Raw genomic sequence first — 27,566 nt, forward strand, 5'->3', positions numbered from 1 at the left:
ACACTTAATGTCAGTCCCCCAGGCACACCCATGCTGGTATTTGAAGTAAATTATAATACGTATATAGAGCAGATGTTACTATCCTCACTTTACAGATCAGAAAAAGAAAAAAAATCAGAACTCTAAAGTCACAGAAGCAGTTAACTTTTTACGCTAAACCATTATTTTGTACCATAACCCACAAGGAGCATAGCAGGGAGTGAGGTGACTGGCTGTTGCTCACTACGTAATTTTCACCCCTGTTCTAATTACATTCCACTTAAATGTGTTTCATAAGGTAGATCAAACTCATTACAATGACTATTTCTTAGATAATGAAGGTAGTATACATTTTTTATTAAATGGTTAAAAAGAAATTAAGTCATCATCCAAATGATTTCTAGATTCCATGTGTCATTTTTTTCATGCTTTCACTATTGTTTTTCCCAAATTATCTCCTTTCAGCATTCCCATAAATGCAGCCGGCATGTTTTCAAATCCTTCAATGATGTATTCGTGGTACTGGATTTTACCCTGTATCAAAACAACAACAAATATCACAGATTAATTTCATATTCTAACTGATACACTCTTCCCATCATAGCAACACACTTACTGGTTTACACCGCAGGCAGGTTGGAAATCTAAGATGGAGGCCCTGTCCTCCGTGACCTTAGAGTCAGTCTGGGGGCGTGATCCACAGAGTACACCGAACAATTTAATAATAGGCGTTAGGTCACAGTATAATAAGAATGTCCCAGGAAATGATTAAGCAATTTCTAAGTAAATTACATGGAAAATTTTAATAATGCAGTGATCTCAGAAGATGTGGAAGATGGAGAAAGGGGCCCCCATTCCAGGGGATTATCTGCTTTAATTCTTCCAGTAGCTTCAGGACATAGCATCCTTACCTCTTTGACCCCTGAAGAGGAAGAGCCTGTTCAGCAAATGTAAATACCATGGCAGTCTAATAATCTGTCCTCCCGTCAAGCCCAGATTCTTTCAATATATGTTGAACATTCACTTTGGAGTGTGGGAGGGAAGGGTTCATTTAGTGACGGTTTTTCATTTTCCTTTCTACTACAAGACAGTCTACTAAGTGGGACTAATTTATGTTTTCAAGGGTTTTTGTTTTGTTTTTTAAGGGATCTTATGTGGAGACTGGAGTTAGCCGATATCACTTACTTTCCTAATGTATTCCAGTGATGGCCTACCCCTCGTGATGGATTTATGGAGGTGCTATTGGCCTGGGGTCACTCCACTAATTAATATGTATGGAGGGCAGGGATTTGAACTCTTGACTAGAAAGCGCCAGCTCGTTCCTGTTCTAAAGAGGCAAAGAGGGGCCTTGGGTGGCTCAGTGGTTGAGCATCTGCCTTTGCCTCAGGTCATGATCCTTGGGTCCCGGGACAGAGTCCCACATGGGGCTCCCTGCATGGAGCCTGCTTCTCCCTCTGCCTGTGTCTCTGCCTCTCTCTCTGTGCCTCTCATGAATATATAAATAAAATCTTAAAAAAAGTAAAATAAAGGAGGCAAAGAACCTGGAAAGGAGTTAAAAGCTATAACTGAAAGTTTAAAAGTTAAAAGTAGAGCGTTAATAATACAGTAGATTAAGGTACAGAACACAGGGCATGTGGAAAGTCTTTGTACTAATTTTGTTATTTTTTTCCTTAAAACTGTTCTAAAAGAAAAGTATATTTTTCAGAAGGGGAGGAGATGAGAAAAAAAAATAAGTAGATGGGAGAGAAATTAGGCCAAGTCACTAGTTACTGAAAACAAAACTACCATTGGCCCACTCTGTTAGGAGGCATTAGGAACACCAGCACGGTGGCTTCTTGTCATCAGCTGTGATCATGGGAGGGCTAGATCAGATTTCACCAAGAGGGACAAAGAGGCTCCACACTGGGGACTTAAAAATCATTCAGCTCTTCTCAGCTTCCTGGAAAGAGCCCAGCTCAGCACTCCAAGCATTAGCCTGGGAAAAACACCAATCTCCAGTGGCTGCCGGGGGAGCAATCTATTTCTGTGAATTGGGAAACGATGACACAGCCAGGAGTTTAGAGGTGTAATACCACCTTTCCCCTCTAAAACTAGAGTAATGCCCCTTGGTTATTCAGAGTTCTGGGAGAGTATATCACAGCACAGGACAAGGGGATGGGCGTCTTCCTGTGGCTCTGAAGCCATGGCTACAAGAAGACACCGATCTTGGACCTGGAAGAGCTGCGGCACAAAGATGCTCCTCCAACATTTATTCAACAATACTCGTCTAGTGTTTTTTTTTTTTTAATTTTTATTTATTTATGATAGTCACAGAGAGAGAGAGAGAGAGGCAGAGACATAGGCAGAGGGAGAAGCAGGCTCCATGCACCGGGAGCCCGATGTGGGATTCGATCCCGGGTCTCCAGGATCGCGCCCTGGGCCAAAGGCAGGCGCCAAACCGCTGCGCCACCCAGGGATCCCTCGTCTAGTGTTGACACCTGAACCAGACACTATTCTGGATGCTGCGGTACGTCAGAAAACAAAATGCACGAGGGAGATCCCTGGGTGGCTCAGCGGTTTAGCACCTGCCTTTGGCCCAGGGTGTGATCCTGGAGTCCTGGGATCGAGTCCCACTTCAGGCTCCCTGCGTGGAGCCTGCTTCTCCCTCTGCCTGTGTCTCTGCCTCTCTCTCTGTGTCTCTCATGAGTAAATGAATAAAATCTTAAAAAAAAAAAGAAAAAAAAGAAAACAAAATGCACGAATGTTACTGCCTTCGTGGAGGTTACATTCTCACAAGAGGGAGATGGGCAATAAATATAAGTGAATTATAGTATGTGTCATGCTAAAAGACGATAATTGCTAAGGGTAAAAGTAAGCTAAGGAGGATCAAGAATGAAGGGAGATTGCAGGGATGCCCGGGGGGCGCAGCTGGTTAAGCATCTGACTCTTGGTTTCCACTCAGGTCATGATCTTGGGGTTGTGATCTTAGGATCCTGGGATCCTGTCCCTCAATGGGCTCCTGCCTGAGCGGGAGTCTGCTTGTCCCTCCCCCTCTGCCTCTCCCGGCTCGCATGCACGCACACTCACACGCACACACACTCATGTGCGCGTGCTCTCAAAAAAATAAAATTTTAAATCTTAAAAAAAAAAATGAGAGAGGATTTCAATTTAAAATAGGGCCATAAATAAATAAATAAATAAATAAATAAATAAATAAATGCCATTTTTCAGCACGGGTGGTTCAGTGCTTAGTGCCTGCCTTCAGCCCAGGGCCTGATCCTGGGGACCCAGGATCGAGTCCCACGTCAGGCTCTCTACATGGAGCCTGCTTCTCCCTCTGCCTGTGTCTCTGCCTCTCTCTCTCTCTCTGTGTGTCTCTCATGAATAAATAGGTAAAATCTTTTAAAAAACAAATAAATAAAATAAAATCGGACCATTTTAAAAGTTGCCTCATGGGATCCCTGGGTGGCGCAGTGGTTTAGCGCCTGCCTTTGGCCCAGGGCGCGATCCTGGAGACCCGGGATCGAATCCCACGTCGGGCTCCCGGTGCATGGAGCCTGCTTCTCCCTCTGCCTGTGTCTCTGCCTCTCTCTCTCTCTCTCTGTGACTATCATAAATAAATAAAAAAAAAAAAAAATTAAAAAAAAAAAAAAATTTAAAAAAATAAAAGTTGCCTCATTAAGAAGGTAGTTTTTAGCAAAGACCTGAGGGAAATGATCAAATTAAGGAAGCAGTTAGAGGGACAGAGGGCAGTGGGGAGGGGTTGGGCAGAGCGAGCGAGGGGATGAACACTAAGAAATGAAATCAGAGAGGTAACAGAGGTCACATCCTGTACAGCCCTGTAGGTTTGATTCTAAGTGAAATGGAGCACTTTTCAGGGTTTGGAGCCTAAGAATGACAGGGCTTGATTTATGCTTTAAAAGATCACCCTGGCAGCTGCTGGGGCAGAGTCGGGAGGTCAGACAGAGGCTCTTGTAACATCCAGGCCAGAGCAGATGGCGGCCTGGGCCAGGGCAGCAGCAGGGGACGTGGGAGAGCTGGTCAAATCCTGCGGGTAGCTTGAAGGTTGAGCCACCCAGAATTTCCCAACAGATGAGATGTGGGCATGAGAGAAAGAAAAGAATCAAAGATGATTTCAAGGTTTTTGGATTGAGCAACTAGGAGGATAGAATTGCCGTAACTGAGATGGTGAGGTCTGTATATGGAATGGCTCTGGCAGGAAAGATCAAGACATATTTAGTTTTTGACGTATTGAGTGGAAGATGTGTCTTACACATTCAAGTGCAGCTGTTGAGCGGCTGATAGCCCAGGGGAGAGATCCAGGCTGGAGACAGACATTTAGAAGCTGTCAGCACACTGATGATATTTAAAGCCAAGAGCCTGGCTGAGCTAAGTGAGGGATGGGCAGACTGTGGGTAGAGAAGAAAAGAAGCCCAGTCCCAGCCCTTGGGACACTCTACTATTAATTTGGAGAGAAGAAAAGAAGCTAACAGAGGAGGAGGTCCTCTGGGGAGGACGAATCTATGAGGAAAACCAAGAGCCAGGGGAAGAAAGTGCCCAAGGAGAGCGGGATCACCTCTGTCAAGCAGTCCCCACAGCCAAGTGATGCTAAGAACTGACCGCTGCAGTTCACAGTGTGAGGACACCGTCAATGTTGACAAAAGCAATTTTGGTGGAATGGCAAGAGTGTAAAAGCCTGATTATGTGGGTTTAAGAAAGAATGGAAAGAGAGGAACTGCAGACAGTGAGTGTGAACAACACTCTGGGATTTTGTTCTAAAGGGGGAAACCAGGAAGCCCGGGTGGCTCAGTGGTTTAGCGCTGCCTTCAGCCCAGGGCGTGATCCTGGAGACCTGGGATCGAGTCCCACGTCGGGCTCCCTGCATGGAGCCTGCTTCTCCCTCTGCCTGTGTCTCTGCCTCTCTCTCTCTGAGCATGTCTCTCATGAATAAATAAATAAAATCTTTTAAAAAAAATAATCTTAGAAAAAAAAATAAAGGGGGAAACCGAGAGACTTGTGTCCGCGGTGGAGATGGAACCTATTGTGTAGAAAGGGAATGAGAGAGAAAAAAAAAAAAAAAAAGAAAGGGAATGAGATCTAGTGTACAACCAAGACAGTGGCTCTGGAGCCCGTTACCTCTATGACCCATGTCAGCAAGTCTTTCAGAGCCTTCTGGCGGACATCTCCTTGCCAGCGATTAACGATGAACCCTTCCATGCGGAGCTGCTGATAGATAATATTCTCCGGGGGTGGGCCTGTGAACAGGAGGACACATTTAGATGACAGGGTCCAGGAAGGTGGCCCTGGTGAAAACACAAGCAGTACAAATCACGTCACTGTTCTCCTAGATTTCTCCACTCTTTTCTGATCCCTGTGGATCAGACACAGGGGCCTCTGTGGTAGGCAAAGTAATGGTCCCCAAAGACGGCCGTATCCTCGCTCCAGAACCTGTGAATGCCTTTCCTTACATGGCAAAAGGGACTTTGCAGGTATGATCAAGTCAAGAGCCTGTAGATGAAGAGACGATTTTGTATTATCCAGAGGAGCACAATATAATCACAAGGGTCCTTGTAAGGGATGCAGAAAAGTCAGAAGTAGGAAAAAATACGGATGATGGAAACACAGATCAGAGTGAAAGAGAGAGAGACACTGGAAGATTCTGTGTTGCTGGTTTTGAAGATGGAGGAAGGGACCATGACCCAGGAAATAAAGGCAACCTCTGGAAGCTGGAAAAAGCAAGGAAACAGCTTCTCCTCTGAGCCTTCAGAAAGAATTCAGCCCTGCTGACCATTTTAGACTTTTGATCTCCAGAACTATAGGACAATAAATCTGTGTTGTTGTAGAGCCGTAAAGCTGAGCTAACTTGTGACTGACACACACTCAGAGTCCTTACACGGGGAACGTCCAGCCTTCACATGCCAGGAGCAAGGCCCACCAAAAACTTCCCAAACAGTTCTGCAGGACAGAAGGAGGCCCCAAAGGAGAACCTGTGAAAATGTGTGACTCAAGCCTAAATACCCTGATATTCCCGATGCTCAGTGTGTTCTTCTTTTATGGCTTACTGTTGTCCTATGGCATAGACCTATCTCCTGTTCTCTTCTCAAAGCAGATATAAAAAAAATCTAGTGTCCACCGTGGCCTAAGAGCCAAGAAAGAAGAGGTGAAGGGGCTCAGCAATTCTAACCACACGTGCCTTAGCCGTTCTGAGATACCAAGAGTAGAGCAAACAGGAGGCTCACAACGTGGTGTGCATGGGAATCACACAGAGGGCTTCTGGAAAGAGGTCTCTGGCCCTCCCCTGAAATTTCTGATTGTGGATATGGAGTAGATCCCAAGAATCTGTATTTCTAACAAGTTTTCAGGAGATGGTGACGTTGCTGGTCCTGGGCCCACACTTTGGGAACCACCAGCCTGGAAGAAGCACCAGGCTACCCTGTGAGTGAGTTGTGAGGGCGACACAAGAGAGCGGCACGTCCAAATGCTAGGTTGCTCTTGCAGAAGGAGTGCTTCTTCAGAAGATCCACGCCAACTGTACTTCTTCTGGGGCTAAGGACTGGAAGCCTCATTTCCTCATCTTGGAAGAGGATGAAATACTATTTCTGGGCTTATCCATACTGATGGGAATATGGTTTCTTTATTGGGAGCAACGAGAATGTGACATTTTAGCAGAGAGGAAGGGAGGGAAAAAGTAAAACAAGACAAAATCAGAGAGAGAGAGACAAACCATGAGAGACTCTTAATCATAGGAAACACATTGAGGGGTGCTGGGGAGGAGGAGGCTGGGTGGATGGGCTGGGTGATGAGCTTTAGGGAGAGCACATGATGGAATGAGCCCTGGGTGTTATATAAGACCGATGAATCACTGAACTCCACCTCTGAAACTAATAATATACTATATGTTAATTAACTGAATTTAAATATTAAAAAAGGCTAAAACCCATCAATCAAAGAGAAAAAAAGAATGTGGCCTTTTAATGTGGCATTAAAGCCAGGGAAATAATTAATTACCCCCCGGGCTATCCTAACAATGTAATATGTTAGAATTTCTGGAGATCAGAGGCAGCGCAGGATCTCATCTAAAACGGATGGACAAGGCCAGCTGATGCCCCAAAGACCTATCTGAGCAGCTGAACTTCCAAACTCTAATTGCTAAAAAGACTAGATCAAGTTACTGGACCCAAAATATTTGGCTGTACCTAATTGGACTATGGTCAAGAAAATGCATCCTGGAGCTTTGCTCAAGTGGGCAGGCAGCAGATTTCCCATGATTCTAGCTTAGCATCAGTTAGAAAAATATAGGGGAAAAAAAAGTCCCTAACAATAAGACTGCCAACTGCACCTGGAGTCTTCTTAGAGAAGTTAGTGTCTTTGATTTTTCACAACCAAGAGGGAATCCACAAGCTGTCCTTTCCCAGCTCCTTCCACTCTTGCTCACTTGTCTGAATGCAGTTGTGGGTCGTTAACTAGCAGGGCTGTAGGGTTTCATTCGCATGAGTGAAGCCTATCACAGAACGAATACCCAATTTATTTATGGTTATCATCCCAGATCCCGATGACACGCTCCAAAATTCCTTTTTGCTCTGTTTTCCTCCGTTTTTTGGACCACAGGTAAATGTGTATCTCATCAACAGCACAGAATTGTGGAGGGGTGCCTGGGTGCCTCAGTGGATTGAGTGACCCACTCTTGGTTGCCACTCAGGTCTTGATCTCAGGGTCGTGGGATTGGGCCCCAAGCACTTGGCACTGAGTTTGCTGGAGATTCTCTAGCCTGGCCACTGCCCTCCCCCTTGCCACACCAGCTCCCTCCCTCCCTCTCTCTCTCTCTCAAATAAAATAAAATAAAAATCTTTTAAAAAATTGTAGTAATAGAGAAGGACTCAGTATGAAGAGTTCAGAAGACCTGACTTTGAGACTCTGGTGAATAGGACTTAAAGAGCCCCTGGTCCTCTTGGCCATTCATCTCCCATCCATATAATAAGAGGCCTGTACAACATCTCTCAGAGAACTAGGACTCAAGGAATATAGCTCTTTAGCTGACACTGCTTTTGGACCTCTGTGGAGATGGGAGAGAGGAGAGGGCAGTCTGAAGGCAGCACTAAACCGCTGAGCCACCCGGGCTGCCCTGTCTTCAATATCTTAAAGAACCCTAATATTGCACCAGCCAGACCAAGGTGTTCTGTTTCTACATCAGATCATGACTGTCTTTTCACACCTTTACCCAAAACAACAGGTAAAAAATGAAAACTTTTAAAATTATCAACATTTGTCTGTTTTCAGATTGTTATTTTTATATATCAAAAAATGTAATATAAGCTATTTAGTGCAAATATATGAAACTACATATTTTTAGTTTAATAAAGACGATTTCATCAAGAATTATCAGGAAGTCTTAACATTTTGATAGTCACTGGCCTATGCCATGTCTGTAAATCTTCTCCTTGTCTAGTCTTTCTACATCTGTGAAAGCTCATGTGCATGAGCTCATTACCTGGGGGAAGTGGGCGAGTACTATTATATGTCGAGATGGCCCCACAAATAGCAATTCTTCCAAATTTCTTCATCTGGGGAATAACAATGTTTGAAAACTCTCCACCTACCTAAACAGAGGGGAAGAAAAAAAAAATCACTGACTTTAAGTAATCTAAGCACTAGAAGATTCAGAAGTATCAGTAAGTCACAACCATCATTTCATAAAATTTATTTTAGAAGTAAAAAAACACCTAATTGAATTAGCACAGCAGTGCAGAAAATTGCAGTTGGAAAAAGATAGGAGAGGCTGGGATTTCTCTTTGACGGTAGGAACATACTCTGATCAATTCAATAATCTCATTGCTCCTACCTAAAAGCATGGAATAAATACTCAAAAGCCACATCAAGAACAAAGTTGGAAGACTCACATTTTCCAATTTCAAAACTTACTACAAAGCTGTATTAAGAAAGTGTGGGAATAGAAATATAGATCCGTAGAACTGAGTTGAGAGTCCAGAAATAAACTGTTACTTTATGGTCAATTGATTTTTGACAAGAGTGCCAAAACAATGCAATAAGAGGAAAAATAGTCTTTCAACAAATGGTGCAGAATAACTGGATATGGAAAAGAATGAAATTGGACCCCTTCTTACACAATACACAAAAATTAAAATAAATGCATCATGGGCCTACGTTTAAGAGTTAAAACCATACAACTCTTAGAAGAAAACATAGGAGTAAATCTTTGTGACCTTGGATAAGGCAAGGCCTTCTTAGACAGGACCCCAAAAGCCTAAGCAACAACAGGAGAAAAAAATTGGGCTTCATTAAAATTTAAAGCTTTTGTGCTTCAAAGGATACTTTTCTTTCACTATCTAGAAAATGAAAGAAAAGAAAAAAAGAAAGTGAAAGGCAACTCACAGAACAGAAGAATTGCAAACCACATAGAGTCAATCCTCCTTATTAGTGTATTCCATATTTGAGAATGGGACTACTTACTTGCTAACATTTATTTATAACCCCAAAATCAACACAAGCTTGCCTGTCCATTTGGAGACATGCCTAGAGGCAGTGAAAGAGACACAAAGTTCCCAGCTAAGGTCAAAAAAAGGCCAATGCTCTGTTTTCTTTTTTCAGCTCTCCCGAGGGATTACCAGGGAGGGAAGGCAATAGGGGGCAGTGCAGAGTAGTTCAAAAAGCTCCAGCTCTGGGGCTGGTTGGATGGGGTGTGAATCCCAACTCTGGAAGAATGGGTTTCTGGGTAAGCCTCAGGCAAGCTTCTTTCCACTTCTGAACTCCTTTCTCTTTTGAAAAATGAAGAAAATAGAAGCTGTAGGAAGAGTTGTTTTTAGGATTTAAGATTGTAATCAAGGTGAAACATGTATGTATTTGTACATACTTTCCCTAGAAGCAATGGCTCCGGGTTTGTGGGGACTTGATAAAAAACAAACAAACAAACAAACAAAACAAAACAAAACAAAAAAACAAAAAAAACTACCAGGAATATTGAGAATTGAGTATATGTGGTAAGGGACTTCTCAGAACCTTTACGAAGAACTCTTTTTTTTTTTTTTAAGATTTTTTTTAAATTTTTATTTATTTATGATAGTCACAGAGAGAGAGAGAGAGAGAGAGAGAGAGAGAGGCAGAGACATAGGCAGAGGGAGAAGCAGGCTCCATGCACCAGGAGCCCGACGTGGGATTCGATCCCGGGTCTCCAGGATTGCGCCCTGGGCCAAAGGCAGGCGCCAAACCGCTGCACCACCCAGGGATCCCACGAAGAACTCTTAAAACTCAATAAGCCAATTGAAAAAATGGGCAAAAGATTTGAAGACATTTCTCAAAAAATATACAAATGGCCGTAAGTACACAAAAAGATGTCCAATATCATGAACAATTAGGGAAATAAAGATCAAAACCACAGTGAAATACTACCTCAAACCTACGAGGATAGCCACAATAAAAATGAGAGATAGTAAGTGTTGGTGAGGATGTAGGGACATTGGAACCATCATATATTGCTGGTGAGAATGTAAAATAGTGCAGCCATTTTGCAAAAATTTTTGTCAGTTTCTCAAAATGTTAAATATGGAATTACCACGTGACCCAACAATTCCACTTATAGGTTTATACCTAAGAAAAATGAAAACATACGTTCACACAAAAACTTGATCGTGCATGCTCATAGCAACATTATGTATAAGAGCCAAAAAGTGAAAATTACTCAGATGCTCATCAATTCATGGGTGGATAAACAAAACGTAGTATATCCATACAATGGAATATATCCTGGCCACAAAAAGGAATGAAGCACTGATACACATTACCACACGGATGAACCTGAAAACATGTATAGTGTAAGAAGCCAGTCACAAAAGACCACTCTTTGGGGGAAATGAGGAGTCACTATAATGAGTACAGGATTTTTCAGGGGGGAATAATGAAAATATCCTAAAATTGATTGAGGTGATGGTTGTATAATTCTATGAATATACTAAAAAAACACTAAATTCAACACTTTAAAAATGGGCGAGTTATATCTCAATAAAGCTGTTTTTTTTTAAAAGACACCCATACTTTCTTCATATATTTTAGGTGGAAACTCTAGAACCATATTCTCTTGTATAGTACTTTGTTAGTAAATAAGATATTAAGCCCAATTTGCACTCACATTATCAAAGTAACAATCATAACCATCAGGAGAGGCTTTTTTCAAAGTTTCTTCCAAAGACTTTATGGTTTTGTAGTTAAAGGCAACATCATATCCAAGCTTTTTAAGGTAGGCAACCTTTTCGTCAGACCCTGCTGCTCCAACAACTTTGCAGCCCTAAATGGGGAGGAAAAAATGGAAACCATTTATAAGCCAAAAGCATGGACCAACCTCCCCCCTTCCCAGTCTAGTAAGGTCAGCTTCCCCAGGAACACCCTCCTACGTGCTGAGCCACATCTATGAAGATATCATAATGGGCCAATAGGCCCTTAGGTGAAATTAGTCCCTGAATCAGCTTATACCCAACTGTAGCTTCAGCTCGCCTCTGACCAACCAATAGATCCCAGTCTATGGTTATGTGCTTTGCTGTTCGTTTTAACTTGTTGGCTTGACAATCTATTTATTTGACTCTCTTGTTTATTTTGGGGCTTCTCTTGCAGTGACTTGCATGCTATCTTTTGGGACAGTGGTCCTTTAGACTATAATTTGGTCCCAGCTCTGGGAATCTCAGCCCTCTTATCAGCTCTCCCGGTGACTGTCCCCTTATTATTCGATTTGGGCTAAAGTATTGGACTTGATCCTGTCTAATCAGGAACTAGAGAGCATTCCAAAAATCACTTTCAGGATGAGACTAGAGACTGTATTGGTACAATGAGAGTGACTCTTCAGAAATCTCTCTTATATTGTCAATGTATCTTTGACTTCTAAACAAGACCCACCAAACTAAACTCCCTGACACTAGGGAAGGTCTGCTGTGCTCACTGTTGTATTCCCCGTGCACACCCTGGGTATTGAGTCAATGTTTGGTACCAGAAGAAGACACTTACCTTGAGCTTAGCAATCTGCCCCACCACAGAGCCCACTGCCCCTGCTGCTGCATTAACCATCACTGTTTCTCCACCCTTCACACCACAGATGTCAAGGAGGCCAAAGTAGGCTGTTAGTCTGAGGGAAGAGAATTGAAGATACGTGGATAGATTTGTTGCTTTCCACTATAACTCATTAACTGAGGCTCTGTTTTACTACACAAGCCAAGGTGCAGTCTTGAGATAGGATGAGGAGTAGAAAAATGTTAAGTTATGTCTTTGCACCCCGAGTCTGAGTCAGTGAAATCTATATCCACTATGGCAATTGCCAAGCCGCTTGCAAAATTTCAGACAAGTTCATGTAAAATTATTTCTATATGAGACAGAAACTATACATCTGCTTTTGAGTATGTCTGGGGACCCATTAGAGTTGGACATTGAAGGTGAGGCAGCGAAAGGCACAGAAATGTGCACTTTTTTCTGAGGACCCCAAAGCTAATATTCCCACAGTGTTTTTCGAAAGCTGGATGGAGCACCACCTGCCTCAGAATCACTTGAGGAGTTTTATTAAAATTTAAATTCCCAGGCCCCACCTCAGACCCACTGATTCAGAAATTCTGGGACGTGAAGACCTGAACGTTATATGATGAGGTGATTCTTATGCATGTAAGCAACTGAGAACCATTGCCTTAATGAATGCTGAAGCCAGACGGTGCCAGGCAAGTTTGCATAACCTCAGACGAGAAGGAGAAGGCGGATTTCTGATTGTGACATTCCACCCATGACGGCCCTCCCAACCCCAATCTCTGTCCTAGAACATTCTAAAACCAGCCTTTAATTAGACATGTTGACCTAGGATACACAAGGCCTTTCCGAAATATCACATCCTTCTAAAAATGGAAAGGAGGTAAGGTGGAAAAGCCAACAGTAAAGAAATCTTAGGGGAAAAAGTAAAGGCACACTTTGGTCTGAGGGAGACTTATTATTTTTTTTTATTTTATTTATTTATTCATGAGAGACAGAGAGAGAGAGAGGCAGAGACACAAGCAGAGGGAGGAGCAGGCTCCCTGCCGGGAGCCCGATGTGGGATTCGATCCTGGGACTCCAGGATCACACCCTGGGCCAAAGGCAGGCGCTTAACTGCTAAGCCATCCAGGGATCCCTGAGGGGGATTTAAATAACAAAATTGCTTTGTTGGAGAGCAAAACACATGAACCCCTCCAGCTTCACGGAGAAAACAGGGGTTCAATGAAGGAAATAATGTAACCTTCGGGGGGAATGTTAAATCTCTGGAACCCGGACAGCTATAAGACATCCTAGGTTTCAGAGTTCAATTTCTTTTATAGTCTACAGCAGAAGTTCCAGTGTTCTTGAGGCGTTGACCCATCCCACTGGTAAGTAGTCCATAATGGCAGGCATGCTCAAGAAATGGGCGGTGTGTCATAGGAGGTGAGAAACAAGGCATAACTCCTCCTCCCTCATCAGTGAGAACCACCGGAATAAAGGTGATTGTTTGGAGTAAAAGTGCAGTCCTCAGGGGCTTGGAACAGGTGAATGAGACACACACGCAAAGGAATAAATTATGCTCTGTTTAGGATTCAAACCTCCTACTACTTTACAGATTACTCTCTCCCCAACGAAGTCATGGGAGACTGGCTTCAAGGTTTTCTCATGTCTCCCTTCACCCCTGCATTCCTCCACCTGGCCCACTTTATTGTTTTTATTTTTTATTTTATTTTTACTGGCCCACTTTAGAGAAAAAGACGGATGGGATAATACGGTGGGAGGAAGAGCTCACTAGTAGAGGGTACAAGGCAGGCAGGCAGGACCCAGAACCACTATAATTCTGTTGAAGACCCGCTTATTAAAGTAAGAAGCTATTGAGCATCCTCCAATCTCACAATATTGTCTCTTGGCCACAGCAGTTCTGAGGAAATCATATTCTGAGTGCAATATGAATTTGGGGTGTCAGGGACTGGTTTGGCTAGAGGCTGATCGTTTGGGGTATGAATTTCCATTTCATTCTTTAGAAGTCCTCTGAAGGTTGAAAAAGGAAGGGAGGGAGGGAGGGAATGAGGGAAACAGTGAGAGAGGGAAGAAGGGAAGAAGGAAGGAAAAGATCATACAACTTAGAGAAAGAAAGGAAATTCATGAATTCCAGGCTAAAAACGTTTTTTGGGGGGGGAAACTCCAACAAAAAGAATTCAATAGACCTTGCTTCTCCAGGCCATAAGAGGTAACTTGAGGTCCTAAGTGCAGCTGTGACAGGATGAACTGATCAGGAGTCTTCTTGAGGGATAAGGCCAAGGAACTCCTGAGTAGTTCAAGTCTGTGTCAAGCTAAGTGACTGTTCAAAACCATATTTATGACTCGTTTCAGTTATTTAAACTTCAGATCCCTTTATACCTCAGGAAATTCAGATGTACGTAAGGAAATGTGGGGAATGAGACAGTATAGAAAAGCCAAGCCAGAATGAATTCCTTTCCCCTCTTTAAACTCTGAAATGGAGGCAGAGATGAGTGAAGAATGAAGCCAAAAAAAAAAAAAAAAAAAAAAAGAATGAAGCCAAGATGCTTCCAGGGACAGAAGGAGTTGGTTCCCCTGTGTTACCATTTGCCAGCTGCTAGAGAAGGATCATGCCCCTTGCTGCTCCTCACTGCTCCTCTCTGGACCAGGGGGTCTCTAGCCTCATTTTCCTTCTCTCTCCTTCAGTCCAAGGCTAACTCTAGCCCATCTTCTTCCCTTCTTGGTCCTATCATCTACTCTAACCAGTCCCTGAGCTTAGAATGACTCAAGTCTCTTCTTGTTGACCATATTCTGGACAAACTATTTTGGAAAACCAGAATGTCAGGTATTTAAACAAATGAAATATACACCCATGAAACTCACCCTGTCATGCCAATTGTTCCCAAAGCCAAAGACACTGGTACGGTGTCTGGCCACTCTGCAGGCAGCTTTTCCAGATCTTTCCCATCAGAAATAGAGTGTGATGTCCAGCCTGAAGAAGCCACTACCACAGTTCCTGCTGGGAAGGCTGAGTTTTTACTTTCCACAACTCTGAAAGATAAAGCACATTAAGACATGAGAAACCTCTTTCAAGAGATGTGATGTTACATGGTTGGTGTTCCTAAAAGGGACTGAAGTGAACCCCATGGGCTGAAGAAACTATAGGGGTCTGGGAAGCCTGAGTGGCTCAGTGGTTGAGCGTCTGCCTTCAGTTCAGGGCGTGATCCCAGAGTCCTGGGATCGAGTCCCGTATCGGACTCCCCGCGGGAATCCTGCTTCTCCCTCTGCCTGTGTCTCTCTGTGTATCTCATGAATAAATAAATAAATAAATAAATTTAAAGATGTTATTTATTTATTCATGAGAGACACAGTGAAAGAGAGAGGCAGAGATACAGGCAGAGGGAGAAGCAGGCTCCATGCAGGGAGCCCGATGCAGGACTCCATCCCGGGTCTCCAGGATCATGCCCTGGGCTGAAGGGAGACGCTCAACCGCTGAGCCACCCGGGCTGTCTAAATAAAATCTTTAAAAAAGAAAAAAAGAAAGAAAGAAACTGTAGGAGTCATAGACAGAGACCCCAGCAGGAGATAGAGGACAGACATATTTTTCAAGCACTGAGACACACAAATACCTGGCCACTTGCTGCCCCATCATCATGTCACCCTCCTTCAATCTTTTGGCTGCCACTCTGCAAAAAAAAAAAAAATTCTTAATACATAGAGCATCTGGGGAGGGGCGACTGGGTGGTTCAAACGGTTGCGTGTCCCACTTGATTCTGGCTGGGGTCAGGATCTGGAGGTCGTGAGATCGAGCATGGCCTGGGGCTCCATGCTGACTGTGGAGCCTGCTTTGGATTCTCTCCTTCTCCCTCTGCTCCCTCCCCACCTCCCACTCTTGCGCGTGTTCTCTCTCTCTTTAAAAAAATAAAAGAGCATCTGGAGAAAACCATCTTGAGTTCAGGCCACATGAAAAATCAACAAGAAAGTGTGTGCTGAGACGTGAAGGCAATAAAACCTGGTGAAATGCAGGAGGAGAGCTGTTAGTGGTAGTTCTGCTCTGTCACCCCAAAGCGGCATTCTGAGAGCATTTTCCAGTGAAAGGAACATGAGAATCTTACCATCATGCTCCACTATGGATGAGTTTCTACCAATAACTTTTAAAACATAACCCAGGGCAGCCTGGGTGGCTCAGCGGTTTAGCGCCGCCTTCAGCCCAGGGCGTGATCCTGGAGATACTGTGATTTAGAGTAAGAATTAATATAGTCTGTCTATATCTTATTTTTGGCAGAAAGCTCCTAAAACTCCTGGGATTTCCTAAGTGATGAGGTTGATAAAGTTATCTTTTTTTATGTTAACGAGGTGACTTTTGCGAAGCCCCTAAGGAGGGGGGCTGGTTGCCAGAAGCCAACTCGAACTCCGGATTAGAGGGGCTGTAATTCTCACTGCCCCCTCCCCAGACCTCCGGGAAGTAGGGAAGGGCTGGAGGCTTACTCAGTTGCCAATGGTCAATGATTTAACCAACCATGCCTATGTGATGAGCCTCCATAAAATCCCAAAAAGACATCTTTTTGCTGGCAAAGATGAGCATCCATGAATCTTATCGTTGAATCATACTGGGGCAACAGGGGGAAATGACAATCAGTTGGATATTTTAAAAGATGGACTATTTCAAAACAGGGTCCAAAACACAACACATGAATTTTTAGGAGGAAAAATCATACCTCATGTAAGGATCCACGGTAAGGAACAAAGCTTCCAGCAGGACCTCTATAAAATAAAGCATTCCACAGGCAATTAGCAACTCAAGGCTCAGGGCACCTGGGTGGCTCAGTGGTTGAGCGTCTGCCTTTGGCTCGGGTTGTGGTCCTGGGATCAAGTCCCACACGGGGCTCCTTGTGGGGAGCCTGCTTCTCCCTCTGCCTGTGTCTCTGCCTCTCTGTGTGTGTCTCTCATGAATAAATAAATAAAATCTTAAAAAAAAAAGAGAGAGAGAGAGAGACTCAAGGCTTGATGCCTTCCTTGACTTTGGCATTCTAAATAAACACAGATCATCCTTCCGCTGCAGGGTTGCCCTTCTTCCATCTGTGCTTGCTGTTGAAGAGACGAGAGGGTGCCAGCCCAGATCATTATCATCATCCTATTATTTACTTAGCACTCACTCCATGCTTTACATGGGTTATTTTCCAGGAGATTCCCAGCTATTATAGTTTTGTTTTATTCAGGCTTAGGTTAAGGAACCTGCATGCTTACACAGTAAGCATGTAGTCAACTGCCATGACGTGACTGGATTATTATGACTTCCTAGCCTCGGCCTTGAAGCCAGATGGCAGGGTCTACTCATCATGAACTTCTCTTCATTATCATTTGCACTAGGTTGCAGCGCTCCTATGAGGTTTCACTGACAGCCCCCATTAGGATTAAAGAATATACATTTTGCTGGAGTGACCCTCATGCACATTCTCTGGAATTCTGAATCTGAGTCCTGGCCATCTATCCCAACTTAGATGGGACTGAACTTTGGCGTGCTATTTGATTGTGTGCGCCTTCCTCAAAGCCTGCCTACCTGCCTGCAAACACCCCGTGCTGTCTCTCTACAAGGCTAATCTCCAAACACGTTACAGAGTGTGCTGCTGTTTCTCTCCCCTTTGCCTTGTCCTTCCACTTCCCCCAATGGGATGGGAGACTCCTCAATGAAGGAGGAGAGTTTTTCTCTCCTGTCTGTGCATAGGATAAGTCTGAGCTCTGCACATGGCTGCTAGGCCCTGCTTACCCCACTCGCTCACCCAATCATCAGGCTTGCCAGGACCGAGAGGAAATCCTCCCCAAGGTCTGCTCAAAGTCATGAACAATGTACCTTTTCATTGATGAAGGAAATCAGAGGGATCCTCCCACATGACCTCAAGGCTTCACCCAGAAAACCTTGAAAAGTCTCTGTGATAGAGTGCAAAATTGCTCCAATAGCTGTGTGGGGCCTCCTCGCCACTCCTCCCATCAAGAAGTCTATGTGTCACTCCTTGAATCGGGACTTGGCTGTGCGACGTGCTTCGCGTATTAGCGAACATGGTATAAGGAGAGGCTTGAAAGGTACTTGCCAACACTGTGAAGACAAAGAGCTCACAGCCTACTAGAAACTAGCAGGACTGAGGCCCGCATCTCTACAGAAAGCTTGCTAAGCACCAGACAGAGAAGTGAGGTCCATCCTGAGATTAGATATCCTGATGTCACTAAATTTTGAGGTAGTTTGTTATGCAGCAAAGGCTAACTGAAAGTCTTTTCCAGCTCAAATCTTATGACTTACCTCCATTTTTTAAGGACGGGAGTTCAACCGTCTTTAACTCAAAGTTACTATGAGTAGGGCTGCCTTCAAAGTGCTTCTTCAGAGTCCAGCTCTTAGCATGAACCATCTTGAAGTTCCTGGAACACAGTAAGCATGTAGTCAACTGCCACGATGTGACTGCATTTTTTTTTAAGACTTTATTTATTTATTCATGAGAGACACAGAGGGTAGAGAGAGAGAGAGAGAGAGAGAGAGAGGCAAAGGGAGAAGCAGGCTCCATGCAAGGAGCCTGACATGGGACTCGATCCTGGGTCTCCAGGATCATGCCCTGGGCCGAAGGCGGTGCTAAACTGCTGAGTCACTTGGGCTGCCTGATGTGACTGGATTATTAGGACTTCCTAGCCACGGCCTTGAAGCCAGATGGCAGGGTCTACTCATCATCTACTTCTCTTCATTATCACTTAACACCAACCACATTTATTAAGTATTTATTGCATTTCTATTCCTGTGCTAAGCTTCACAGTCATCATCTCATTTTATCTTCATAAACTCCCTTTAAGATAGGCATTCTTATCATTGCCAGGGTACAAATGAGGAAACCGAGGCTTCCTCAGAAATTTCCAAGGAAAAATGTTAACCAACACAGAAATTCTTCCCAGCCAGGATGCCTGATGGCTCAGTGGTTGAGCCTCTGTCTTTGGCTCAGGTGGTGATCCCAGGGTCCTGGGGTCAGGTCCCACCCACATCAGGCTCTCCACAGGGAGCCTGCTTCTCCCTCTGCCTGTGTCTCTGCCTCTCTCTCTCTCTCTGTGTCTCTCATGAAGAAAGAAAGAAAAAGAAAGAAAGAAAGAAAGAAAGAAAGAAAAGAAAAGAAAAGAAAAGAAAAGAAAAGAAAAGAAAAGAAAAGAAAAGAAAAGAAAAGAAAAGAAAATTCTTCCCAGCCACCTCTTGGGTTTCACGAGGGCCCTGGACAACTACCTGGTGTGCAAATGTTCTGTTCCTCACCTCACATAAAACAAATCCTGAGACTCAAACACAAAGAACCTAAGAGAGGTCCATGCTCCCCCGTGAGATGGATGGAGCAAGTTTCTAAGGCCGCCAGACAGTCTGATCCTCCCGAACACCACCGCGGGGCGCTGCTGCTCCGCCCAGGGGCGAGTTTACTTTGGCACCAAAAAGGAAATCCAGGGTTTAAACTTGCCTCCGCAGGAAACCAAAAGATGATTCAGGCCGCCCTGAGCTGGGCGAGCAGGACACTTTGCTGGGACCCACCTGCCCCGCAGCACCTGCGCCTCCCCGCCCCCCCAGGCCTGCTCGCTGGCAGTGTAAGCAGCAAAGAGGGAGGGGGGTCCCCGGAAAAGGAAACCGGACACAGCTTTCCCGCCACAGGAGAGAAGTTCATTCTAGGCCTTCGGCTATGCTTGGCACCTTGCCCTGCTGCCTCTACTTACCCAGCCCTCCGCCGCAAGAGCTTCCTAGGAGGTGTTAGATTTACAAGGGAATGCAAGAAACCTCCGTCGTTCAGGATTTTCTGGAAAGAAAGGGAATGCAAGAACTCACGTCTTTGCCTGGCCTGGGCACAGCCCAAGCAAATCAGAGGCCACGAATCGGTGATCGGACTCCTTTGCTTCCCAACCTCGCTGTTTCAAAGCGAAGGCTGACCTCCGCCGCTCGCGGGCGGGCACCGGGGCCCTGGACCCCCGCAGACTGGTCACCCCGAGGCCTCCATCCCCCAGGACCCGGGCTCCGCCCACCTAGGGCGCCTTCGCCCCCGCCGCACACGGAACTTTCTTTCTTTCTTTTTTTTTTTTTTCTAAGATTTTATTTATTTATTCATGAGAAACAGAGAGAGAGCAAGAGGCGGAGACACAGGCCGAGGGAGGAGCAGGCCCCCTGCAGGGAGCCCGACGCGGGACTCGATGCCCAGACCCTGGGGTCACGCCCTGGGCCACCTGAGTCCCCCGGGCGTGCCCGGAACTTTCTTTTTCGCCCAGTCCCCGCATGAATACGCAGGCACCCTTGGCTTAGAACCTCCCCAACTTTGTTTTTCGGGGTGACACGACTTGGCGAAGTAGCCCTGCTGTTCTCCTTTACTCTTGCAAGTGAAACTTCCTTTTCCTATTCGTTGGCTTGGTTGTGTCTTTGGGTCCGACACGCACCGAGGCGCGACCCCCGTGGGGGCGGGGGCGGCGCCCGGGCCTTTGTGTTGCGGGGCGGTCGCGGGGGGGGGGCGCGGGGCCGCAGCCCGGCTCTTCCACTTGCCTCCTTTCCCGCAGAGGCAGCCCCCGCGGACGGGTGGCCTCGCTGCGGGTCTGGGAGCCCCCGGAGCGGACCAAGTTCGGGGAGAGCCCCACCCGCCAGCCCAGGGGGTCGGGGCGCAGGGCCCCCGGGACCACCCCCGCACCCGTCCGTGCCCGCCCCCGGGCCCCCTCCACCCCGCACCCACCCCTGCCCTCCCCCCGGGCACCCCCCGCCCCGCCCCCGTCCGTGCGCGCCCCCCGCCCCGCACCCACCCGTGCCCGTTCCCCGGGGCCCCCCCCACCCCGCACCCACCCCTGCCCTCCCCCCGGGCACCCCCCGCCCCGCCCCCGTCCGTGCGCGCCCCCCGCCCCGCACCCATCCGTGCCCGTCCCCCGGGCCTCCCCACCCCGCACGCGTCCATGCCCCCCCGGGTCCCCTGCCTTGCACCCACCCGTGCCCTCCCCCCCGCACCGCCCTGCCCCCATCGTGCCCGCTAACCGAATTCCGACCCCACCCTCCTCCTTCCTCGCGTCCCCGCTCCGCAGGCGCCGAGGTTCCCGGGCCGCCGCCGCCCCCGGCTCGCAGGCAGGCCCGTCGGTCCGTCCGTCCGTCCGTCCGTCCGTCGGTGCAGCGCGTCTCACCTCTCCGGGAACACGCAGGGCCTCGCTCCACTCTGCTCGCAGCGCAGGACTCGCCAGTCACTAGCGGAAGCAGCGGCGGAGCGACGCGCGAACCGTCCGCAGCTCTGGAAACGGCGAGAAAAATAGCGGGGCGGGGCCGTGTACCCCGGAGTCCGCAGCTCCGCGTCCGAGACCCGGCAGGAGGTCGGGGCTCTGCAGCCCGGCGCCCACCGCCTGGACTTGTGGCCGCCCCGGGGGTGGGGCCTCCCGGGGGCGGTGCTGCTCCTCCCGGGCGGGTAAATCGCTGTGTGTGTGTGTGCGTGTGTGTGTGTGTGTGTGTGTGTGTGTGTGTGTGTGTGTGTGGAGGGGGTGCGTCCCAGAGCACAGGCCTCCACCGGAGCCCCACCCGGTGGAGCTGTACCTGCACCAGCTTCCTAACTGGGACCCCGGGGCAAAGCTGCTGTGCGGGAGAACCAGCCACGACTTCCCTGCTCAGGCGGGGAGGAGAAAACACAGGGTCACAGTGCGGAGCTTTCTACTTTTTATTAATTTGTTAGAGAGAGAGAGAGAGAGAGAGAGAGAGAGAGAGAGAGAGAGATGAAGGGCAGAGGGAGGGAGAGAAAGAATCTCAAGGCGACTTTGCACTGAGCTCCATTCCAGCCTGGGGCTAATAAGCCTAGTATATTACCACATTGTTTTCCAAAAATATAGCAGCAATTTACATTCCTGCCATTAATCTCTGTGCGTTTCTGTTACCCAAAGCCAACATCAGAACTTGTTATTGTCGTATTCACTTTTTGCTCCTCTGATCAGTGCAAATGAATGTATGCCCCCCAAGGGATGAGATCCGACTTTATTCATATTTGCACCCTTGCACCTGCCTGAATTATTTAGAAAATTTGTTATTGTTGTTTTGCAAGTTACAGATGACTCCTATTGGCTTAAAAAATAAGAGACCTGCAAGTGGTCTGAGGTTGGTTTAGAGACATTTCAACCAATGAGAGGAAGAAGACTCTTGCTAGGAATTTTGTAACATGGTTATTTTTCTTTCCCTTAGGTTAGTTGAACTTCTGCAGCCATTGCCTCACCAGGAGGGAAGCAAGCCTTAGGATTCTGCTGATACCACAGAAAGTAGTGTGTAAGGATGAAATATGCCAAATCATGATTCAGGCACACCCTGAAGCCCATCCTACTTCTGGACTTTCCAGTCACATGAGCCACTCACTTATCTCAAATGGAAGGTACAGGATAAGATGTGACCACTCCAGGGGCACCGGGGTGGCTCAGTAGGTTAAGTGTCTGCCTTCCACTCAGGTCATGATCTCAGGGTCCTGGGACTCCCTGCAAGGTGGGGAGCCTGCTTTTCTCTCCCCCTCTACCCCTCGCCTCTGCTCATGCTCTCTCTTTCTCTCTCTTCTCTGCGCATGCACTCTCTCTCTAATAAATAAACAAAACCTTAAAAAAAAAAAAAGCTAACCACTCTGGGTCAACCAGGATCTCTTTCCCAGGCATCACTGTGACTCAGCTTAATGACTAAAATGAGCAGTCATGGTGATAAAGCTCAATCTTGACTATTGCATCATCACACAGAGTTGGTTAGAATATGAATTAAAGGATCAAGGAAGAAAGAAGATTTTCCTTTGCTTTGCTCTAAGACGAAATCTTACTCGATTCAGTGCTCCGACCTTAGGTTTCAAAGAGCTCTGGTCTAGCGAGCTAAGGGAACACTTCACTTGACGCAGTACAATCATGCAAGTAGTAAGGGAATGTATCTTGTCAAATATTCAGGTAATACAGATGTGTATGGTGTAAAAAGCAAAAGTCACTATTATCTGTTTGGTGGAAATTACCTCTGAAACTTTTGTATGGCAATGCACTTTATTATTTTGTTTTGTTTTTTTTGGCAATGCACTTTAAAAGTAGACAGATCTGTCTTCTGTTTCTTTTCTACAGCTTCCATTGCATTGGTCTGGCGAGATAATGCTTGTGAAAGAATTATAAAACTGGATAGTAATATTACTCTCATAATTGAAAAAAATCCTTTCCTACCTGTAAGACACTACATTTGGAGAGAGAATGATTATGCCTCTTCCCACAGCGCAATGAAATGTGGCCGATACAGCACCAAGTAGGAGCCCTTGGTATCTAATTTCTAAGCCTCACAACAGTCCAGGGAAGAAAATATTATCATTATCTTCCTCAGAGCCTCAGGGGCCTGAAATTCAAGAGGTGAAATCCATTAGACAAGATCACAGAGTTAGTCAGAAGGAGGGTTGGGATTTGAATCCCAGTTAACCTGCTCCAAAGCCCTGCACTTTGCACTATTCCATTTGATCTCCTGGTATAGGTGAGACGGATTCCCCTTGTAGGGAAGGACAAATTTAGGAAAGGCTACACTTACGGGATTTCTGTAAACACCTATTAGTAATGCTATTTTGGACATACAAATATACTGAATGTCTTAGAATGTCACTCTCTCATCCTGGTTTCCCTCTTAGCCCCTCTTTCCACCCTCCCAGCCACGTGGCTGGTGTTTGACAGAATTCTGTGGCAGCACTTCTCTCTGTCTCGTGATGGCTGTGGCTGGGACTGGGGCAGAGAAAATATCAGATAAACCCGAAATAACTTTTTGTACCACCAGTAAGGAAGAAAACACATAAAATATAACGGGACAAAAAATGACAAGGGACATGTCCAAAGGACCCAGAAGCCATCTTAAATGAGCTTCCATTGGTCAAATCTAAGACAACTCCAGCAGAAAAATAAGTAATGAAATTAACAGATCAGTACCCATGTGAGTAACGATAGCAGCTAATACATTAACGGAATTAATATATTTTATCACCCATAAAGTAAGTTATCATGAGTTTATAAACATAAAGATAAAGATCTTCCTTATAGTAGAATGCCAATTAATCAATGTGGATGGAAGAACAGAATTAGAATGTCACCATTCTCTCACCATTGCATTAACAATCGGTTCAGGCAAAAATCATGGAAGCTAAAATAAATAGGGGAAAGTCTGATGCAGAACCGTATACATCTAAAAGCATCTTCACACGTTATTTATGAAATAATAGACGGAAAAACCTGGCAGACAAGTGACCAAAGGCCACATTACCAATAATGGGACAATCTGATGTTATCTTCTGCTTTCTGATATTATGCATGGAGGATGAGAAATGCATACTTGGATTTAATGATGAGGAAACATCAGAAAACTCAAATGGGAAGACTTTCTACAAAATAATTAGCTTGTAATCTTCAAAAGTGTCCAGGTCACGGAAGTCAAGGAAAGCCTAAGATTCCTTTTTTAGATTAAAGTAGATTAAGAGACAGGACCATTAAATGCAGTGCAGGAAATTGGGCAGGATTGGTGATGAGAGGACAGCCGTGTACTTGCATGACTGAAACAGCTGGTGAGATTGGATATGGACTGTAGGTTGGACCAGGAGTTGGCGAACTGTGTATGACCCTCTTGTCAAATCCAGCCTGCAATTTTACCTGGCAAGCTAAGAAGGGGTTTTACCTTTTTAAAAAATTGTGGTAAAAGCCACAAAACATAAACTTTATCATCTTAACCATTTTTTAAAAGATTCGGAGCCAGACGTGGGGCTCTATTCCAGGACCCTGGGATCACAACCTCAGCTGAAGGCAGACACAACCCACTGAGCCACCCAGGAAGCCCCTCGTCTTAACCACTTTTAAGTGTACTGTTCCACAGTATTAACTGTATTCACATTATCGTGCAACAGATCTCTGGAACATTTTTTGGAAAACCAAAACTCTATACCCATCAAACATCACCACCCCATTCGCATTTCCGCCTGGCCCCTGGTAATCACAATCCTATTTTTTTATTTCTATGAATTTGACTTCTTTCGATGTCTTATATAAGTGAATCATACAGGATTTGTCTTTTTGTGACTAGTTTATTTCACTTAGCATAATTTTCTCAAGGTTTTTCTGTGCTGTAGCGTGTAACAGAATTTCCTTCTTTTTAAAGGATGAATAATAAATCATTTATATGAATATACTACCTTTTCTTTATCCATTCATCTATCTATTGACTTCTGCTGTCCTTCCATCTGTTGGTTATTGTAAATAATGCTCCAGTGGACAGGAGTGTACAAATATCTCTTTGGGATCCTGCCTTCAATTCTTTTGGATACATACCTAAAAGTGGGATTACTGGATCATGTGGTAATTCTATTTTTAATTTTTTGAGGAAACTACACACTGATTTCCATAGTGGCTGCATCATTTTATACTCTCTTGGTGCACAAGGATTCCAATATCCCCGTGCCCTCACCAACACTTACTTATTTTATTTTATTTTATTTTATTTTATTTTATTTTATTTTATTTTATTTTTATAGAAGCCTTCCTAAAGGATGTGAGCTGATATCTCTTTGTAGTTTTGATTTGCATTTCCCCAGTGATAGAGATATTGAGCATTCATACATTTGATGGCCATTTGTATTTTTTTTTTTTTTTAGAGAAATGTCTATTCAAGTCCTTTGCCCATTTGTTAATTGGGTTTCTGTTTCTTTAAAATTTGTTATCGGAGTTCTTATATATTCTAGATATTAACCCTTTATCATATGTATGATTTGCAAGTGTTTCTCCCATCCCATAGGTTGCTTTGTCACTGTGTTGATTATTTCCTTTTTCGTGATTTTTATATTTGTAATGATTGAAAAAAAATCAAAAGAATAATGTTTCATGGGCAGCCCCGATGGCCCAGCGGTTTGGCACTGCCTTCAGCCCGGGGTATGATCCTGGAGACCTGGGATGGAGTCCCACATCAGGCTCCCTGCATGGAGCCTGCTTCTCCCTCTGCCTGGGTCTCTGCCTCTCTCTCCCTCTCTCTCTCTCTCCTCTCTCTCTCTGTCATGAATAAATAAATAAAATCTTTAAAAAAAGAATAATGTTTCATGACACATGATAATTGTACTAAATTCAAATTTCCATTAAGTTTAAGTTTAATTGAAATAGTTACATTTTTTCATCTACATCTTGTCTCTGCCTGCTTTAGAACTAAAATGGCAAAATTAAGTAGTTGAGCCAGAGACCACCTGGCAAAGCCTAAAATGTTTACTCTTTGATTCTTCAGAGAAACATTTGCTGACTCCTCAATCAGAAAATAGCATAAAAAAAAAAGAAAATAGCATAATGTCTGTGTTAAACATTCTGATTCTGTTAATCGTGTCATGGTTATTAGAATATTAGTGGTTATTAGAGAGAATATTAGTAAATATTGAGGTATGGGGATGGGGTGATTGCAACTTACTTTTAAGTGACCCAGAGGTAAAAAAAAAAATGTCTGTGTACATGCATACACGCACACACACACAAAGAAAGAAGAGAAACGATAAGCAAAGGATAAAATATTAATAACTGGGGAATCTAAGTAAAATGTGTATGAGTTCTTTGTACTATTCTTGTAACTTCTGAAAGTTCACGATTATATCACAGTTAAAAATTATAAAAAATAATGGCAAGTGTTAAAACCCATTTACAGAGGACTGATAATGAAATCTTCCAATCGATGGACTTTTATGGAGCTTTCATAAGATCTTAACTGAAAATGATGTCCTCCCAAGCGGTGCATTTTTTATTTGGCTCCATCAAAGTTTGTCTCTGCAAAGTTATCTGTTGTTCGTTTTTCTTTTAGGGGGGAGATGGGTGGATAAGAAAATGAAAAACAAAAACAAAAACAATATATATATGGTTACATATTTGCATATAAAACCTGGCAAAATTTCCTGCTTTATATTATAGCTGAGAAACTGAAAGATCGAAGTACTCAGCCCAACAAATGTCCAGTCACATTTTTTCTTCTTCCTATATGTCTCTTTCTCTCTTTTTAAACATTATCGATTGTTCACACTGTGTTTAGTTGATATGTTTCAAATCCTTTTTTTAGGGCAGCCCCTGTGGCGCAGTGGTTTAGCGCCGCCTGCAACCCAGGGCGTGATCCTGGAGACCCTGGATCGAGTCCCACGTCAGGCTCTCTGTATGATGCCTGCTTCTCCCTCTGCCTGTGTCTCTGCCTCTCTCTCTCTCTGTATCTATGAATAAATAAATAAAATTTAAAAAAAAAATCCTTTTTTAGAACAGGTAGTACTTTGAGTTTGAAATTTTAAAAATTCTTCCTATAGGGACACCTGGGTGGCTCAGCGGTTTAGTGCTTGCTTTCGGCTCAGGGCGTGATCCTGGGGTCCTAGGATTGAGTCCCACATCCAGCTCCCTGCATGGAGCCTGCTTCTCCCTCTGCCTGTGTCTCTGCCTCTCTCTCTCTCTCTGTGTCTCTCTTGAGTAAATAAATAAAATCTTTTAAAAATATTATGAGAGCAGCAGGACAATAGCAAAACCAAGTTTCAAATTTTCATTCAAGTAGAAAATACATGTTCTAGATTATTACTACTATATAGATCACTATGGACACTTTTTTTTTTTTTTTAATTTTCTTTTTTTTT

General features: G+C 44.7%; 1 protein-coding gene and 1 long non-coding RNA gene across 3 annotated transcripts; one reads left to right on the forward strand and one right to left on the reverse strand.

The window, feature by feature from the left end:
• Window positions 1-312: 312 nt before the first annotated feature.
• PTGR1 (prostaglandin reductase 1) lies at window positions 313-21,365 on the reverse strand. Of its 2 annotated transcripts, XM_038553104.1 has the most exons (11): window positions 21,106-21,365; window positions 19,675-19,754; window positions 18,245-18,360; window positions 16,668-16,713; window positions 15,579-15,635; window positions 14,833-15,000; window positions 11,965-12,082; window positions 11,099-11,254; window positions 8,447-8,555; window positions 5,095-5,213; window positions 313-513 (listed from the first exon to the last, which is right to left on the reverse strand). In XM_038553104.1, exons 3-11 carry the CDS (start codon window positions 18,348-18,350, stop codon window positions 403-405), a joined length of 990 nt encoding a protein of 329 aa, XP_038409032.1. In that variant the 5' UTR covers window positions 18,351-18,360; window positions 19,675-19,754; window positions 21,106-21,365; the 3' UTR covers window positions 313-402. The 2 variants fall into 2 exon arrangements, with proteins under 2 accessions (XP_038409032.1, XP_038409033.1); XM_038553105.1 differs by lacking the exons at window positions 19,675-19,754; window positions 21,106-21,365 and adding an exon at window positions 19,784-20,000.
• Window positions 21,001-25,120, forward strand: LOC111097881. Its single transcript, XR_005367157.1, has 3 exons — window positions 21,001-21,380; window positions 22,142-22,325; window positions 23,038-25,120. It is a non-coding gene; the product is annotated as an uncharacterized LOC111097881 (long non-coding RNA).
• The last annotated feature ends 2,446 nt before the right edge of the window (window positions 25,121-27,566 follow it).

Source organism: Canis lupus, chromosome 11 (assembly GCF_011100685.1).
Source record: "Canis lupus familiaris isolate Mischka breed German Shepherd chromosome 11, alternate assembly UU_Cfam_GSD_1.0, whole genome shotgun sequence".
NCBI lineage: Eukaryota > Metazoa > Chordata > Mammalia > Carnivora > Canidae > Canis > Canis lupus.